Source organism: Furipterus horrens, unplaced genomic scaffold, assembly GCF_987537825.1.
Source record: "Furipterus horrens unplaced genomic scaffold, mFurHor1.1.pri manual_scaffold_7, whole genome shotgun sequence".
Classification (NCBI taxonomy): domain Eukaryota; kingdom Metazoa; phylum Chordata; class Mammalia; order Chiroptera; family Furipteridae; genus Furipterus; species Furipterus horrens.
Window position 1 is genome coordinate 837,537 of NW_028327177.1, and position 16,416 is coordinate 853,952.

The following is a 16,416-nucleotide window of genomic DNA, read 5'->3' on the forward strand; positions in this document are numbered from 1 at the left end:
TGCGAACTCGGAGGCTGGGACCAGGCCTGGCCCAGCGAAGCCGGCATCACAGGCTCGGGGGTGGCTCCTGCCGGGGCAGGAGAGGACACAGAGGCCGCCCCACAGGCTGGGCTGTGGGGCCCGGGCTCCAAGGCCCTTGGATGGGCCTCTGCTCCCGAGGGGCAGACACAGGTGGATGTGACCGGGAGGAGCTGTGGGCCGGCAGTCCCTGGTGAGGGGCCGTGGGCAGCTGGGCTGTCCAGATGCAGGGGAGCCTGGAGGCCACGTGGCCAGCTGGTGCTTGGCGGTAGCCTCAAGGAAATCGCGTGTTCTTGAGCTCTTGGTGGGAACAAGCCATTATTGATTTTTCTTGGTCTCTCCTTGCTCGTAAGACCTTGAAAATTCGATTCAACAAACATTTACTTACTGACGCCCGCTGTGTGCTAGGCTGTCCCCTACACACCAGGTAAGTGGCAGGGGCCCAGGGCTAAGGGTTCCCTCACGTGGTCACTCACTGAGCAAGAGCCAGCACCCAGGTGATGCTGCAGTGCCTCTGCGTTTGCTGAACGTCCCCCTTCTCCCTGACTTCCCAAGCACTGCCCTTGGAGGGAGGGAGAGCCAGACACGCAGAGGCGGAGACGGAGAGAGCAAGGGGAGCGGGGCTGAGAGACAGGGCTCTGCCCTCAGTTCCTGGCGTTCCCCGGGCCACGTGGCCTGTGTGAACCCAGTGCTTCCTGCGGGCCGACTTCTCCTGCCTGCTTCCTGGCAGACGTCCCCTGGGGCATCGTAGGGTCCCAGGGCTGGGGGAGCTTGGAGAGGAGCTGCGAGGGCCAAGGCGCTGACTCAGGGAGGTGGCTGTGGGCTGGAGGTCTGTCCAGCTTTGGGCTCTGAGAGGTGATATTTAGGAACAGTGACTGTCCCTGTCTGTGTACCAGGAGCAGCTCTTTGTGGGCTGGAAATGGGGAGGGTCTGGCTCAGGGGTCTGTGGTTTTCAGGAAGACATCTCCTTGGTGCTCAGGGGAGCAGTTGTGGGTCATGAAGCATTGGTCTGTGCCTCAGGGGAGCAGGGTGGCCAGCCAGCAGTGGGAGTGTGGGGACCTCTGGGTCTCATGCCACTGTGCGTCTTTCCTGCTTCCTCTCCTGGGCCCCACGTGGCCCTCAGTCCTTGCCCACGGCCGTGGGCTCACCCTGGTGCTGGTGCTCTGGCAGTGAGACCTCAAGTGCTTTCCGGGAAGCCTCGCCTGGCACACGGTCCCCTGGTCTCTGCCTGACCTCCCCCCGCTGACCTACGGCCAGCTCAAGCTGCCCAGCCTCGGTGTCTCTGTGGACGGAACCCCTGAGGAGACCCTGGGGCTGGGGGCCTGTGGCAGCCCCTCCCCAAGCAAAGCCTGGGGTGTTGTATGGGCAGGCTGGGGGCCGTGAGGGGGGGCCCGAGGCGGCCTGGCTGTGGGCGTGGGCCCGGGCTGCGTCAGCCTCAGTTACCTGGGCAGTGAGCTGTAGGTCATGGACGTCAGGCAGTTAGATGTGTTCTGTGAAGCTGCGGAGAAACTGCCAGCTTTCAAGCGGAAGGTGACGTAGGCAAAACAGATCCCTGTTAATTGCATGAAATGTTCAAGAAGAAAAGCCAGGAAAAGCAAAACATCAGGAAACAGGAGTGAGGAGTACATAAGTCAGCGTGGACATGGGGCCAAGGTGCCCACTCTTACCCTGGCCCCCTGGACCTGCCCAAGGGACCCTCCTTGCTGCCCACAGGAGCTCTGGGCGGGTGGGGTCAGTGCTGAGTTTGAGGATGTTGGTGCTGCTTGCTGAGGGGCACTGACCTGCGCCCCCCCACCCCTGCGTCACTCAGCATCCTGGATGCGTGCGTCTTGGGACCCAGGCCCGTGCCTGCTCCCACTCTCCCGGAGCCCCAGGCTGCTGGGCTCTCTGGGGACACGCCTGTGCGCGTGAGGTGGGGCTGGAACAAGGGGCGATGGGCACCTCTGCCGGCCTCCACTGACTGCCTGTGTCTGGGTTTTCTCTGCAGCCTCCAACCTGAGCGCCCTGCGGAGCCCTCCCACCAACAAGGTGATCCAGACCCGATACCGCATCGTCAAGAAGACCCCAGCATCGTCTCTCTGCGCGGCCCCCTTCCCCCTGTCCTCGCCCTCCTGGCGGACTCGGCGGCTCTCCCTGTCCAGGTGTGTGGGCCAGGCTGGGAGGGCCTCGGGGATGCGGGGGTGGGGGTCGGGGTGAGGGCAGGGGGCTGGGGCGCGGGACGGCGCTTGCCACTCGTAAGTGCTTGGTTTCCCGTGTGCTGGCTGGGGAGTGGGCTCATCTTGGTCTTTAGCCATTTCTGCCCCAGATGGATGGCCACCCTGCTGCCAGCAAGCTGTCAGCTGGCAGTGTGTGGCCGTGGTGTCTGTCAGGGAGGAGCCTGTGGTGAGAGAGGCCAGGCCCTGTGCAGCCCCTTTGGGGACCTATGGGCCCATCTTGCCGGGGAGGCACTGACTGCTGAGGGGAGGGGGGCCGTGACCTCTCCCCAGGCTGCTTCTGGCTGAGCATGTGCAGTGGGCAGAAGCTCTGCCATCTTTGTGGGCGCCCTGGCACAGGTGCCGGAGGGCTGCAGAAGCCAGGGTGGCAGTGTTGGGGCCTCACCTGAGGCTGCAACCTCGGGGCTTCAGAAGGCCGGGTGTGGGGCCCCCTTGGAGGTGAAAGGGGCGACAGTCCTGGCAGGTCGGTGGGAGGCCCCTCACTCTGTCCTGCAGCCAGCCCTCGGAGCTCGCCTCCCCAGGGGGGTGACTCGGGCTTCCAGCCAGGCCCAGCGGGTCCTCCAGGGCACGTGGCCTCGGGCCAGAGGCTTGGGCTGGGGCTGCGGTGCCCTGCCGCCCTCGGAGACTGCCTGGCTCCGGGCCACGGACACGGGAGGGCTGGCCTGCTGGCCTCCGCAGGCATGTGGGCACCTGTCTGCCCCTGCCATCCCCCATGCCCCCTGTCCTCCTCCCGTGCTGCCAGACCACAGTGAACTGGGCCCCGCCGCCTACTTCTCTGGAGGCAATAGCTGGAAGTATATTTTAAATTAATGTTATTGTACTTTTTGTAATATTTTTGTTTTAAATAGATTTATAAGCATCTTGGGGGCTATTTCTACAAATTTATGAAGATAATTTTCACTCTCTCGATAAGGTTAAATTTACACCTGCTATTTCCATATTCATTCACAGTGCTAAGTGGGTCTCATTTTCTTCCGTTCTTCTATCTGGTGAGCGTGGCCTCTCCTAATGCAATTTCCCCCTCAGTAACTCACTGTGATCGGGAGTCAGGATCGAGCTAAATTAACTTAAATTAATTTACTTAATAAGAGCCCCGGATCATCATGAATGAGGTTCAGATTTATTGATTCTTGCTTCTGCCTCCCCTCCTGCCGCAGGCATCCTAGCCCCACCAGCTGGCCAGGCCCGGCCTCTGCGGGGCGCGGGGGCCTGGGGGTCACAGGTCGGGGTGGCACCAGGGGCCTCTCCCCAGCCCCAGCGAGGGTCAGGGTTTGGGTCCGGCTGGGCTGCTGGGTCCCGGTGTGCCATGGGTGCCGGCCACGTGCCCTCCCCGCACCTTCAGCCGAGCTGGGGCCCGTGAGGGGGGCCGCTGCTGCCCCAGCCCCGCCCCAGCCGCCCTGCCGTCTGGATGTCCTCGCTCTGGACTCAGGCCGGACTCAGGCCGCAGCAGCTGCCCAGCAGGAGGGGACGTGGCCGCGTGTGGACTGAGAGTGTGTGTGGGATGGTGTTCAGTGGGGCCTCCGGACTCCACCTGAGCACAGAGCCCTGGGCCTGCGGGGTGGGGTGGGGTGGGGTGCCGGTGCTGGGGCTGGGCTGGCCTGCCTTCACCAAGGTCGCCCGTGTCCTGGCCAGGCTGCCTTCTCAGCAGAGCGCTGCCTGCCCGGCCTGTCCCCGGGGCCAGTGGCCGGCCTGCCGCCTCGCTGCCTCCACTTCACCAGCGGGAGGCTGGGGCCGACTGCCTCTGGTTGTGTGCTTGACCTCTGCCCTGCGCAGCCGCTCAGGTGCTCGGCTCTCCGCGGGCGGGGGCGCGGCCGGGCTGGTGGTGCGATGCAGGCCAGTGTGGGCCAAGGGCTGCTGCGCAAGGAGCACAGGGGCTGTCCCGCCAGGCAGTGGGCCTGGGCCTGGGGCTGAGGGCTCTTCCTGGGCCTCCTGACCTCACCCTCGGGGGGCCAGCAGGCAGACGCGGGCAGCCCGGTGGCCGAGAGAGCCAGGTTGGCGTGGTGGCCATGGACCCCGTTCTCCTGCAGACGCTCACTGAGTGAGTGTGGTCCCTGCAGAGGGGATGCTGTGTGTGCTGGGGGCTCCCGTCCTGGGGGAGACCAGGAGCTCCTGCAGATGGCACACACACTGTGTGGCCCTGGGCAAGGGGGGGGTGCCTGGCAGTTGGGGTTGGGGTAACATCTCACAGACAGTGACTTGGCAAGCCCCTGGCCTCCTTCCAGGGGACAACCCTCCCCTCAAGTGGTGGTGGGGTCACTACCCTCAGTCCTGCACCACGCATTAGAAAGGCCATGGGGGTGACAGCCGCTGCTGTTACCCCTCCCGCTGGTCCCCACGCGGCTCTGAGCTGGGGTCACCAGTGCCTTTCTGCCTCTTGGGGTGGCTTTGCTCTCTCCCTTGCCTTCCGCAGAGCCCTGCTCGAGGCCCCACGTCCCTTCTGGCCCAGCCCGCGGGAAGTGATGTGACAGCCGATGCCCTGGGCCACGCTGCCCAGAGCCGGCCCGGGGGCCGCAGAGGGCATCCCAGGGCTGATGCTCAGGATGAGCCAGGATTTGATTGTTTTGTTGTAAGATTGTGGATTTGCCTGTGTCTCTCTGGCTTCCAACCATCTCATTAATCTGCACTGAAGCTGAAGTGTGACTTATATCCCTAAACTGCCTGTCACTTTTTTTTTCTTTCCAAATTCATTTGACGTGAAAGTGGGAAATCAACAAGCCCTGTGCTTAAGCCGCTGCGTCTGGAGGCCGCTCCGTGGGTTACAAACGGTGCTGTCAGGAGTCTGCCGCCCGCGGGGCTGCCTCACTTCATCTTGTTTTATTTTTGTGTCTGCGGTAAATCTTAAGTAATCTCTGGGTGGTTTGAGGAGGTTTGGGCTGCGGTTTTGAAGACTCTAAAATGCTTCTCTCAAGGGACGTCTCATTAAAGAGGAACTCAGCCTGCGGAAGGGCAGAGCCCCCGCCTGCGGGGAAGCCAGGGTTCCCTCGGACTCCATCCGAGCCCCGCCCGCCAGGCAGCCGGCCGGCCCTGCTCTGCCTGCTGCCGGCCCCTGGGCCCCCGGGCGCGGGCAGCTCTGAGTCCTAAGAAACCGCTGGCTGGGTGGCTTCAGCAGGCCCGTTTCTCTCAGCTCTGGAGGCTGGGAGCCTGGGGTCAGGGTGCCCTGGCCTGTCCCTTCCGCTGCATACCGCTGCCTTCTCGCTGTGTCCCCTCGGGAGGCCCTCACCCGTCATGGGGCAGTTTCTTGCATTTAACATTTTTAAAAAAGATTTTATTTATTTATCTTTAGAGAGAGGGGAAGGGAGGGAGGAAGACAGAGAGAAACATCAATTGGTTGCCTCTCACACACCCCGACCTGGGAACGCGGCCACAACCCAGGCCTGTGCCCCGACTGGGGATCTAGTCGGAGACCTTCTGGCGACCTTGCTGTTGGCAGGTCGGTGTTCAGCCCACTGAGCCACGCCTGCTGGGGCGCACGTAACTCCGTTGGGTAACTTCGTTTTGAAACACGCCCGCACTTCCCGGGGAGGTGCAGCAGCAGCACACAGCAGCTCTCTGTCCGCCGCCTGTTCCCGTTACAGCGTTTGGGGTCACGGCCTCTTTAATTTTCATGTTCTCCATGTGCGGTGGAGGCTTGTCGTGGTTTTAATCTGCATCTCCCTGATGACCAGTGACACTGAACGCTTATCAAGCTTACTTAAGGCCTTCCCTGGTCTTGTTTTGTGGAAGACCCTCAGGTCCTCTGCCCATTCCCCCCCTTTTTTTTTTTAAGATTTTATTTACTTGTTTTCAGAGAGGGGAAGAGAGGGAGAGAAACATCGATCAGTTACCTCTCACGTTCCCCCAAGCTTACAACCCAGGCATGTGCCGTGACCAACCAGGAACTGAACTGGCAACCTTTCAGACACCAACCGGGCTCTTCCTGTTTTAGGTTGGCAGTTTGTCTTTTGTTTTTGGCAGGAGTGAGTTGAACTTGCTGAGTGTGGTACCCTCCGCCTCCCATCCTGCCCCGGAGTCTGCTGGTGGGGGCAGGGGGGTTGGCTCTCTGAGGGGCTTGTGCTCTGTGGCTGCTGTGCTGCCAGCCTGGCCTGGGTTCAGAGTACAAGGTCACGTACCCCTTCCCCGGCTCCTCCTGGCTCTGGCCTCCGCCAGCATTGCTGTGCTCCTGGCACCCTGCAGGCTGTGCGGTCCCTCGGGGACCTGGAGCCCAGAGGGGAGCTGCACGGGGAGCAGCCTCAGCTCTGGGCCCCTGCACTCTGACACGGGGCGCTGGCACGAGCGTGTCTGTCCCTGTCGCTGCCTGTCCCCTTGCTGGGGTGGGATTTGAGCAGCAGTTGGACCTGAGGGCCACGGGGAGTGTGCATCAGAGCTCTGCCCAGAGGCAAAGGAGGACTTGGTGGGCGCCAGGCCAGTGGGGGGGGGGGGCATGGGATGACCCCTAGGTCGTGCTGAGGCAGGTCTCCTCTGGCAGGTTTTTGAGAACCTTGTTTTATGGAAGCTGGCGGTTACAGCCCCCCAAGTGCTGTAAAAGTTAATGTGATGGCCTCGCGTACTGTGCTCATTTTTATAATTTTTTATTTTATGAAAGAGGACAGGGAGTTTAGTGACTTATTACTATTCATTTCGTTTCAATGCAGTAAATATTGATTCAGTTGGGGGTTTTCAATTTAAACTACTAGGCGATCATATAAAATATCACTGCCTGTGAGATTATGCTTACCGATCCCTTCGGCTGCTCATTAAGGAAGGAGGGCCCTGGCCGCCCCTCTGTCTCCATCATCCTAATGGATGGGCTGAGCCGCCGTTCTGCGCGGGGGTGCCCGGAGTCTGCCTGCGGGGGCCTGACAGTGAGGATGCAGCTCTTAATTTGGAAGTCGGTTCAAAGCATGTCCGGGTTATTTATTTATTTCCCTGTCTGTTCGAGGCAGGCAGGCCTTTCCGCTGTCAGCAGCCCCTGGCAGCAGGAACGCCCGCCTGTGCTCCTCGGCAGGGTTTGGGGAGGGGCCGGGGCTCTGTGGGGGTGTGGGGCCTTGACCCCACACTCCCCTGTGGTCTGCAAGGTGGGGGAAGGGTCCCAGCCACCCCACACCCACACGGAGGCCGTCCCTGTGAGGAGGAGGTCTCCCTCTGGAGCCTTGTCCAGGAGGGGGGAGCCCTGGCCCTGGCTGGCAGAGTGTCCCACATGCTGGGGTCCGGCGGCTGCACAGACTGAGGTGGCCCCCTGCCTCCTTCCTCAGGCAGTTTCTGTGGGCCGTGTGTGCTCACTGTCAATCACCCACCTCGAGGGTGGCAAGGGGAGGGCCCCCCACCCCCACCCGCCAGCCTCTCTGGCAGCTGGGCCTCGGGAGCCACGCACCTCAGGCCTCCACGCTCTTTTGGTCCCGGTCGCCACTGTGTGCGCAGCTCTCCGATGGCCCCGTGCGGGGATGGAGGACAGCACGCAACACCGCAGAGCCCGGCACCCCAGTGCCACACAGCAGCAGCCAGCTCCCGTCAGCCCCAGCCTCTGGCCCGTGACAGCTGTGCCCAATACAAGGTTGGTGCCGCTGCCTCCTCCCTGCCGGGGCCTGGGCGCAGGCACGGTGGCCGGGTGCTCGTGTGAAACCCTCTGCCGGCGCGTGGGAGGGAGCTGGGGCCGACCCTGCAGCCCTCGTGCCTTCTGCCCCAGGCCAGGACTGCCCACTGCCAGGGCTGGCCACCTGCCTCTCTGGGCCCACGGTGAGCTGGTCCAGGCTTGTCCCTGCTGTCTGTCCCTGAGGGCCACGCGGGTAGGTAGGAGGTTCCTGGCAGGGCCAGGGCCACGGCTGGGGGCGGCGGGGCACAGTGCGCTCTGCCTCCCTGACCTGGGTTTTGCCACAGGTTCCTGCCGGGGTGGTCCCTGCTCTCTGGCCAGCCCCCAGACCTGCTGGTCTCTGGAGTCTGAGTGTCACTCAGGCCGTCGGGCCTCTGTCCGGCCCTCCAGTCTCTGCCCTGCCTTCCCTGCCACTGCCTCTGGGTGCCTGTGTCTTTCTCCTCTGTTCCCTGGGCAGGGGCAGGTGTCCCTGTGCTGCCCCAGCTCCGCCGCAGCCCCTGCTTCCCCTGCTGCATAGGGCCCGAGCCCCGGAGCGCCCTGTGCAGGGAGCCCTTCCTGAGCTGGCCCGTGCGGCCCAGGCCCTTGGCGGGAGGGCTCAGGCTGCCGGCCTCGCTGGTTGTGGGCAGAGCCTGGGGGCAGGACCATGGCAGACCTGCAGGGGGCGGCGTGGCCGCTGCGGGCCGGGGGACAGGCCAGGTGGGGTGTGTCCTGACAGACGGCTGCTCGTGCCCCTGGAAACGACCAGCAGAAGAAGCTGGAAATCCTGCCCCCGACAGGAAGAGATAAAAAGTCCTTGTCTCCCCTGCCCCCTGCCCTGGCATGGCAGCTGGTGCCTTACACAGACACCATTTTAAATACCTTTTGATTTTGGTTTTAGAGGTTGTAGTAAAGCGTGTTCAAACAGTCAATATCATATTTAAGTCTCCTTACCAGTCACCGCATCAGCTAGATCGCACCCCAAACCTTCCTTCCCCTCTCAGGGCTGGGCCGGGACCCCTCCAGATGATGGGGAAGCTCTGCCGCAGGGGTCGGGGCACAGGAAAGCACCCCTCCCCGGGTCTGGGAGGATCCCAGCCACCGAGGACCATGCAAGGGTTTCCCGCAGGCCTGACCACGGCCTCGTCCCAGGACCCATTTTCCAGTGTCACTCACAGGTTCTCTGGTCAGGAGACTCCCGTGGGGTGTGGGGGCACCCAAGGAGGCCCCGGGGGAGTCCATGCCCTGCAGTGGTTCTGGCGCTTGCCCCAGTCCCTACCCCCACCTGCCTCTGAACCTGCCTCCCTGCACCCTGCCACGGTGTGGCTCTGTGTCCTCAGCGATGGGACTCTGGGCAAGCCCCTCTTCCACCCCATCCTGCAGGGGGTCCTCCCTGTCATTCGGGGCTCTGACCAGGATCGCAGTGCTGAAGGGCTGTCAGCGGGTGTCTCAGCCACTTCAGGTGCAGGCTTGGGGGTGTTCTGTGGAAATGTTTGTCCCCAGGTGGGCGGCGACTGCAGTTGCAGATAGCTCTGTGGGGGACAGTGACCCCTGCCTGCCCTTCCTCCGGTCGCGCTGTGCGGCTGGGCAGCCCCCTTGGCCCGGCTTGGGCGGGCCGCTCTGGGCCCACTTGGGAGCCTGCAGGCAGGCACAGAGCGGTTTTCTTACCCTCTGACTTCCCTCCCAGGCAGCAAGGCTCCCATGGCGGCCCTGCCCACTCCCCCGAGTGCGGCCGGTTTAATTTGCGGTTAGATGTCTGTTAAGATTGCGTCCACTTCCCAAGTCAGCACTTAATTGGCAAGGCGCTTGATTTAACAGCGTGGGAGCCTCCGCCGGAAAAATGGCTTGAATAAATCACCGCCTGACGCCAGAAAATAGATATAATCTCAGCATTAACTACATTAATAGTAGCAGGAGCCGAATTAAGAAGGCCATAAAGCATAGGCAGGGGAGCATCAATTATGGCCGGGGCGCTCTGCCCCCCCACCCCCAGCAAGGCTCTGTTGGGGGTGGGGCGCTCTTCCAGGCCCCGCCCACCAGAGGCCCTGCCCCGTGCGGGGGGGGGGGGCAGGTCTGCAGGTGGGGGCCCCAGGGCCCAGAAGGGTTGCCTGTGCCCTTGTGCCTCCCGCGCTCCCTGAAGAATTAAGCCCCTTGCACCGCCAGCCACTCCCCCACCCCCAAGCACCCACTTAGAGCTGGGCCCTGGCTCAGCGTCTTCCACCTGGACCACCCTCTGCCTGGTGTGCGCCAGCGGCGTTTCACCCACAGCAGTGTTTGAGCACCCAGCCCTGCCCTGCCCTGCCCCCACCTGCTCCCTCCCACAGGCGGCCTTTGCCCTCTGCGTCTGCAGCCTGGGAGACTTCTTGGAGGAGATTTTGACTTGTTGGTTGGATAGACAACAGCTTGATCACCATTTGGGTCCCACATTGGGCCTGCTGTTGAAATTGCTCCCCATCGCCGGTTTTTGTCTTTCCCAGTGAGATCCGTTCATCCAGGACACGCCTGAGCTGGTCCGGCTGCCAGGGAGCCCTGCAGGGCTTTGGGGCAGGCCAGGTGGGCGCCTCCCGCGGGGCGGTGAGCTTCTTCTCGTGCCTGTCTCAGCACTGGCCCCCACTGCAAACCTCTCCACCACTTAGAGGGGAATGCTGCCCAGTTTAATTTCAGTTTTATTCATATCCTTCGTCAAGTTCAACATTTTTTATGCTTACTGTTCACTGGCCTCTGGCATGTTTCCTGTGTGTTTGCAAGACTCTTGCGATGTTCTGCACGTCACCCTTTTCTCATAGTTGTGCTTTTTCTTTCGTTTCAGTTTTGCCTTTCAGTTTTGTTTGTGAGGATTTTTAACAGCATGTTTGCTTTTCTGTGCACTTAAATCTATCATTCTTTTAAGACGATGTATTGATTTGCTTAGAACAGACCCCCCCCAAGATTACATGAATTCAGTTTTATTTTCTTACAGTACTATGGCTTCAGGTTTTACATTTAAAACTTCAATCACTAAGAATTTGGGGACATGGTGTAAGGTTAGAGTTCAGATTTAATTTTGTGTCATGGTTACCTGTTGTCTCTGGACCATTTACTAGACATGCAGGCTTTTCCCTGTTGTTTAAAAACGTCACCTTCGTCATGTACAGGTACCTGTTCCTGACTTGGCTGCCTCTGACTTCCCTGTGAAGAACACCCGTGGCTCGGCTTCAGGGGTCAGCTCTGAGGACTTGTATCTCCTATGCGCACCGTGCGCACTGCCCAGGTCGGGGCGGGCCCTGCCGCACAGCCGGCCCCTCCTCTGGCCTCGGTCAGCGAACCTGGCTGTCTCGGACTGCCTGAGCTTCCCGTGGATGGGACTGTGCAGGGGGCAGTTTTGTGTCTGAATTCTCTTGACCACTGTTAATCTCGGACTGAAGCCCCAACCCTGGCATGGCTGGAAGTGGGGCTTTCACAGAGGTCATAGGGCTGAATGAGGTCACGAGGGTGGGGCCCTCCCTGTGGGGCTGGTGTCCTTGCACGTGCTCCGAGGAAAGGCCGAGTGACCACCTCGAGGCACCTTCTGTCCTCCAGCCGGAACTGTTGCTGAAGACACCCCGGGGCCTGTGGTGTTCCGCGGCAGCCCAGCTGGCGGGGACCGTGTTTGGCAGGCTCGTCCGCGCTGCTCTGTGCCACTCTGGGCTGTCCTGCGGGCCCCGCCATGCAGGTGGGGTGCGGGTGGGGTGCGGCAGTGTGGCTCCCGGGCCGGAGGGCGCCTTTCCCAGACGCAGGTGGCCACTGCTACGGGCTTTTGTGGAGCACCCTGGGGGCCTTTTGCCCACTTCTGCGTTAGCTTGTCTTTTTATTGGTTTGCTGCGTTCTTTATGTATCGCAGGTACATTCTCCTCTCGGCTCTCTTCTCGCCTCTGGGGCTGGCTTGTTAATGACGTCTGACTTAGCAGTCTTTTCTTCTGCCAGTGGGGCTCTTTGGGTCCTGTCTGAGCTGTGTCTGCCTGCCCTGAGTCTTGTTTTCTTCTAGACACTTGACTGTGTTAGCATTTACACTTAGGCCTCCGATCCTTCCTGAGGCAACTTAGATGTCAGGGTCCCTTTGCCTCCTCGCAGGTGCCGTTGTTTTGGAACAGGTCAGTGGCCCCACCCCATCTGTCTCTGGGCAGGTGCTGCTCCTGGTCTCCGTCCGCCTCTCAGCCTCCACCAACCAGATGGCGCTCTCTCCTCACGTCCCGCCCGCCGCCTGCGGCCCGGCGCTGCAGCTGTCCTGTGGCTTCTGCAGGCACTGGTACACCTGCGCGGCCTTTCCCCTCTTCACCTGTGTCGCTTTTCCTCGTACGGTGCAGCCGGCCTGCGAGCGCCTTGGGTGGCCCTTGACGCTCTGGTGTGTTCACCTGGCAGCCAGCTGCCTCCCCTCTGACTCCCAGGGGCTTCTGCTGTTGAGCTTGTGGGCCTGTCCCTGGTGTCGCTGTGGGTGGCGGAGGACGCCACCTCTGTTCCGGGAGCCAGGCTGCGCTGGCTTTGTGGTCCCAGGAGGTGTTGCGCTGGGTCTTTGCGGGTGGTTGCTGGCTCCTGCCTCCTCACTTTGTGAGTCTCTGGGTAGCAGTGACACATAGGGTCCCCAAGGACCAGCACTCCTGGCATTCTGGGTCTTGTAATGTTTCCACTTTGTCACACCCCCTGGTTTGGATGGCCCTCAGTGTCCCTTAGCTGGGTTGTATACAGGGCGTGACTCTCCTGGGGGTCACCAGGCAGGTGAGAGACTGCCCGCTGCTCCGGGTAGAGGGAGGCGTGAGCAGAGCAGATGGCAGCTGAGGCCATGGGGCTGCAGCCTGGCCCGCGGGGCTGGGGGTGAGGGGTGCAGGCAGCCAGGGCCCTCCGCTGGGGGCAGGGGTGTGTGCGGGGCCGTGCCCCGTGTGGAGGCCGAGGCCCTGAGACGGGTCACCAGGCCGGCGAGAGGAGGCGTCTCGAAGGAGCTAGAGGCACCTGCTGCCAGAGGTCACAGTGACAGGGCTTTCCCAGGGGCTTTGGCCACCAGGGCTCAGCGGGGTGCTCTCTGGGCTGGGTCCCCGCATTCCTGGTGATGCAGGCCAGAGCACGACCCAGGCCACCTGGACAGAGGCTGCTGTGTGAGCGGGTGTGCAGGCCCCCGGGGTGGCAGGCAGGTCCCGCTCTGAGGGTCCAGCCTGAGCGTGTGTCTGCGGTTCTGGGCTGGGGCGCGGAGGGGAGACGATGGCCTTGGCTGTGGGCAGGAGGACGGGTGCAGAACAGGCCTCCCCTGGGACTGTCACCCTGGGGCTAGTGCGCCCGGGAGGCCTGGGCCTTCCCAGGTCTTCCCCGAGAACTCTGGGCAGGGGCTGCAGCGCCCTCCTGCTGCCTGAGCTGTCCCGCATTGGCAGGCCCCCAGCAGGGAGCCCCTGCCCGTGGCCCGGGGGCCAGGAGGATGGCCAGTGAGCAGGGCTGGATGGGGTGGGGGACACAGAGACAAAGGGAAGGTAGGTGAGGAGAAGAAGGGGGATGGAGAGAGAGATGGGGGTGAGGGAACAGAGGAAGGGCCAGCCCTGCCCCTCACCACCCTACACGGGCCAAGGGAGTCCTGGGCTCACCACCCATCCTGGAGGGTGAGGCCTGGGCCCCGCCCCTCTGCCCCTTGGGCTGAGCTCTGCACTCCCTAGTGGGGCCATTAAGGCCCAATAATACCTGTTTTTTGCAGCTAACATACAAAACAGCAATAGCTTCGGCGGGAATGGATTCTTCAAAGTGTCATTTTATGGAGAATTTTACTTCCCGTCTTGTTGTTTATTAGGCTCTTACAGGGAAAGCGTGTAATGCAGCCATTGATCGGAACACCGATTGACTGGGCGCGAGCACATAAACCCGCCCAGCCCTCACACGGCCCTGCAGAGTGCGTGACCCTGGGCGCCCGCGTCACTGCTGCTCATTGTCCAGTGGAGCGGGGGGCGCCCTTGGGAGGGGGCGGCACCCGAGGGAGCCTGCAGGTGACCCACAGGCTGGCCCCCAGCAGCCTCTGTCCCGAGGTGGCCCGGCTGCGGCAGGGGGTGGCCCCAGCCCCCAGGAGGCCTGCAGTCACACCCACGTGCCTGCTGCGCTCCGGCGGCCCTGCTCACCGCCCATGCCCCATGCCGCTAGCGCTGCACACCTGGGGGGCTCCCTCCAGAACCTTCCGCCAGCCCCTGCCCTACAGGCCACCCAGCATGCCTGGGGAGCCTGTCGAGGTGAGGGGCTAGGCTGGGCTGGCCTTGAGCGGGACCTGTCTGTCTGACAGGCTGTGGGCTGGTGCCACCCCCCTGCCAGGCAGAGTGGGCCCAGGCTGTGCCGGCCCCTGCGGGTGGGGGCGGGGGCTGTCAGCGTTTCCGCGGAGAGCGCACTAAGCAGTGTGCAGCCTGTCACGGTGGCGGCTGGGCCTGACCTACTTGGAATTTGCTGTGCCGAGCCGCCTCCCGGCTCCTTCTGCTGACAGCGCACTCCCTGCTCGCCGCCAAGCTTCGCAAAACCGCGTTCCCTTTCCTGGAAAACGCTTCCCCGGCGGTTTTCTCTGCTCCCCAGCCTGCCTGCCCTCCTCCTGCCTGGTCACCGCCACTGCCCCAGCGGCCTGGCCTAGAGGCTGCCGGCTCCCTGGCCACTCACTGACCCTGCCCCAGCTGAGGGGGTGGGGTTAGGGGTTGAATCCCCCCGGGAACCTGGCTGAGCCCTCTGCCAGCAACCGCACCTGCGGCCCTTGGGTCTCCACACAGGGCCCGGGGCTCAGCCCGCCTGCGCCACGCTCGCGCCTGGCCTCTGCGTGGGAACGTAGCACCTCTTGTCCCGGTGGAGGGTCCCTCAGCCTTTGTGCAGCCACTGGGCCTGGGCCTGTCCCCAGGAGGAGGGTGCCATGCTACCCCTAGGGCTGGGCGCACTGAAGGAGTTGAGTAAGCAGGGCTGGGGTGTCCAGGGTAGACCTGCGGAGCCTTGGAGGGCAGCAGCTGGCGGAGTGGGCATTCAGCATCTGCCTGAGGCCCGGCTTCCCCGGGAAAGTCCCTCTGCCTTGCCCAGACTCTGACCCCTTCCTCTGGGTCTTTTCCCTGGTGTCTCCCACTCTGCTGCCCAACACGGCCTGCCCTGGCTGCACCCGGGCCCCACCGATGTCCGCAGCCCTGGCACGGCAGGGGAGGGGCTGCCGCGGGCAGAGCCCCCAGCCAGCAGGATGGCCGCGGCTGGGAACTTCTCAGCTGCTCCCCACACAGCAGACACGTGGACAGCTTCCCTTTCTAAACTGACTTCTGTGGTGTGTGTGTCTTTCTCCCCACCACCACCGCTTTTCGTTTTAAATGTTATCTCCCCCACCTGTGCTCCGTGCTCCCCTGGGGGGTGAGGGGAGCCCAGCCCTCACCCTGGTGTAGTCAAGGTTATGGTGATAAATCCTGGGGCATTGTCACTTCTATTCGGAGTAAATTGGCTGGCCGCTTTCGGGCTGAAGGAAAGATAATTTGCTGTAGTATTTCAAATGGATTAGAAATGGATTTGAAGGGAAAGTTCATGCCTCCCATTACAAAGGCGAGAAAGAGGACCATCCTAAGGCACGGCTCCCTCCCTGGCCTTCATTATCCACGCTTAATACCTTTCCTATTTTCCAGCGTTAATGAAATTTCCTGGCGGCGTGGGCCTGCCGGACGGATGGGAGAAGCCTTCAGATCTGAGGCTACAGTTGTAGAAAAGGAATTACCAGGCCCTCGGCGACGGCAGGCGGCTCCCCAGGCCCTCGGCCCTGCTATTATCTCATTAATTTTGCCGCCTCTTCTCAGCGCAGTCTGTTCCCAGAGGCTGTCCTCTCCATTGGGGCAGCAATTGACCGGAGGGCTGTGACGCCCACGGCGGTGAGAAGCTGCAGGGCTCTGGGACAGGTGCCCCTGCCGCCCAGACCCGTCTGGCCACAGGTGTAAGGTTGGGCACCAGCCAGGGCAAGGGAAGGACCCAGGTGGTTCTGTGCACCTGCAGACGGGGCCTGGTCTCTGTGGGCAGGTGGGCTTTTCCCCGAGGCCCCACCAGCCCTTCTCCAGTCCTCTGGGGCGTGTCCACTGCCTCTAGGATTTTTCCCAAGGAGGCACCCAGGGTCCTGGCTGTGCCCAAGGATGGGGCGAGGCTGTTGGGGGTTCATCAGGCTCAAGCTGGGCCAGCTGTGGTGGCCGCTGGCCTGGACTCAGCTCAGGATTGTGGGTACTAGGACTCCGGCCGCACTGTGCCCTGAGGACAGAGCCCACAGCCCCTGCAGAGGGTCCAGAGCCTCCTCTGAGCCCCCAGGGCTGACAGGGTTCTGCAGTGGGGGCTGGCGTGGGAGAGGACCCCTACCAGCCCCGCCCCTCCCCACTCACGAGTTGGCCTGGCTCTGCAGATGCCCCAAGGTCTGAGGAGAGCCGGGAGGCCTGGCTGCCTCCCCCAGACATGGGGCGGCGTGGGTGACAGCCTGGGCCACGTGCCCAGGCCCCTCGGCAGCACTAGCTCCCTCCAAGATCGGTGTTTGTGAACCTGAATTTTAATTAACAGAAACTGGGTTAAGTGCTCTCAGGCGGGAGGGCTCTCCCCGCACTTCCCGCCTGCCTTTGTACTTACGCCGCAGCTTTGGGTCCCCGGTGCCAGCTCCCTGGCACACGTCACCTCTCCAATGGGCCC

The 16,416-nt window shown here is 62.5% G+C and overlaps 1 protein-coding gene across 2 annotated transcripts in view; it reads left to right on the top strand.

The window, feature by feature from the left end:
- ZC3H3 (zinc finger CCCH-type containing 3) overlaps window positions 1–16,416 on the top strand; it is a 53,348-nt gene that overhangs the window by 18,366 nt on the left and 18,566 nt on the right. For both annotated transcript variants that reach the window (XM_090283281.1, XM_090283279.1), the window contains exon 4: window positions 2,006–2,159. In XM_090283281.1, coding sequence (XP_090139407.1) covers window positions 2,006–2,159 — 154 coding nt within the window. The remainder of the gene's footprint in view (window positions 1–2,005; window positions 2,160–16,416) is intronic.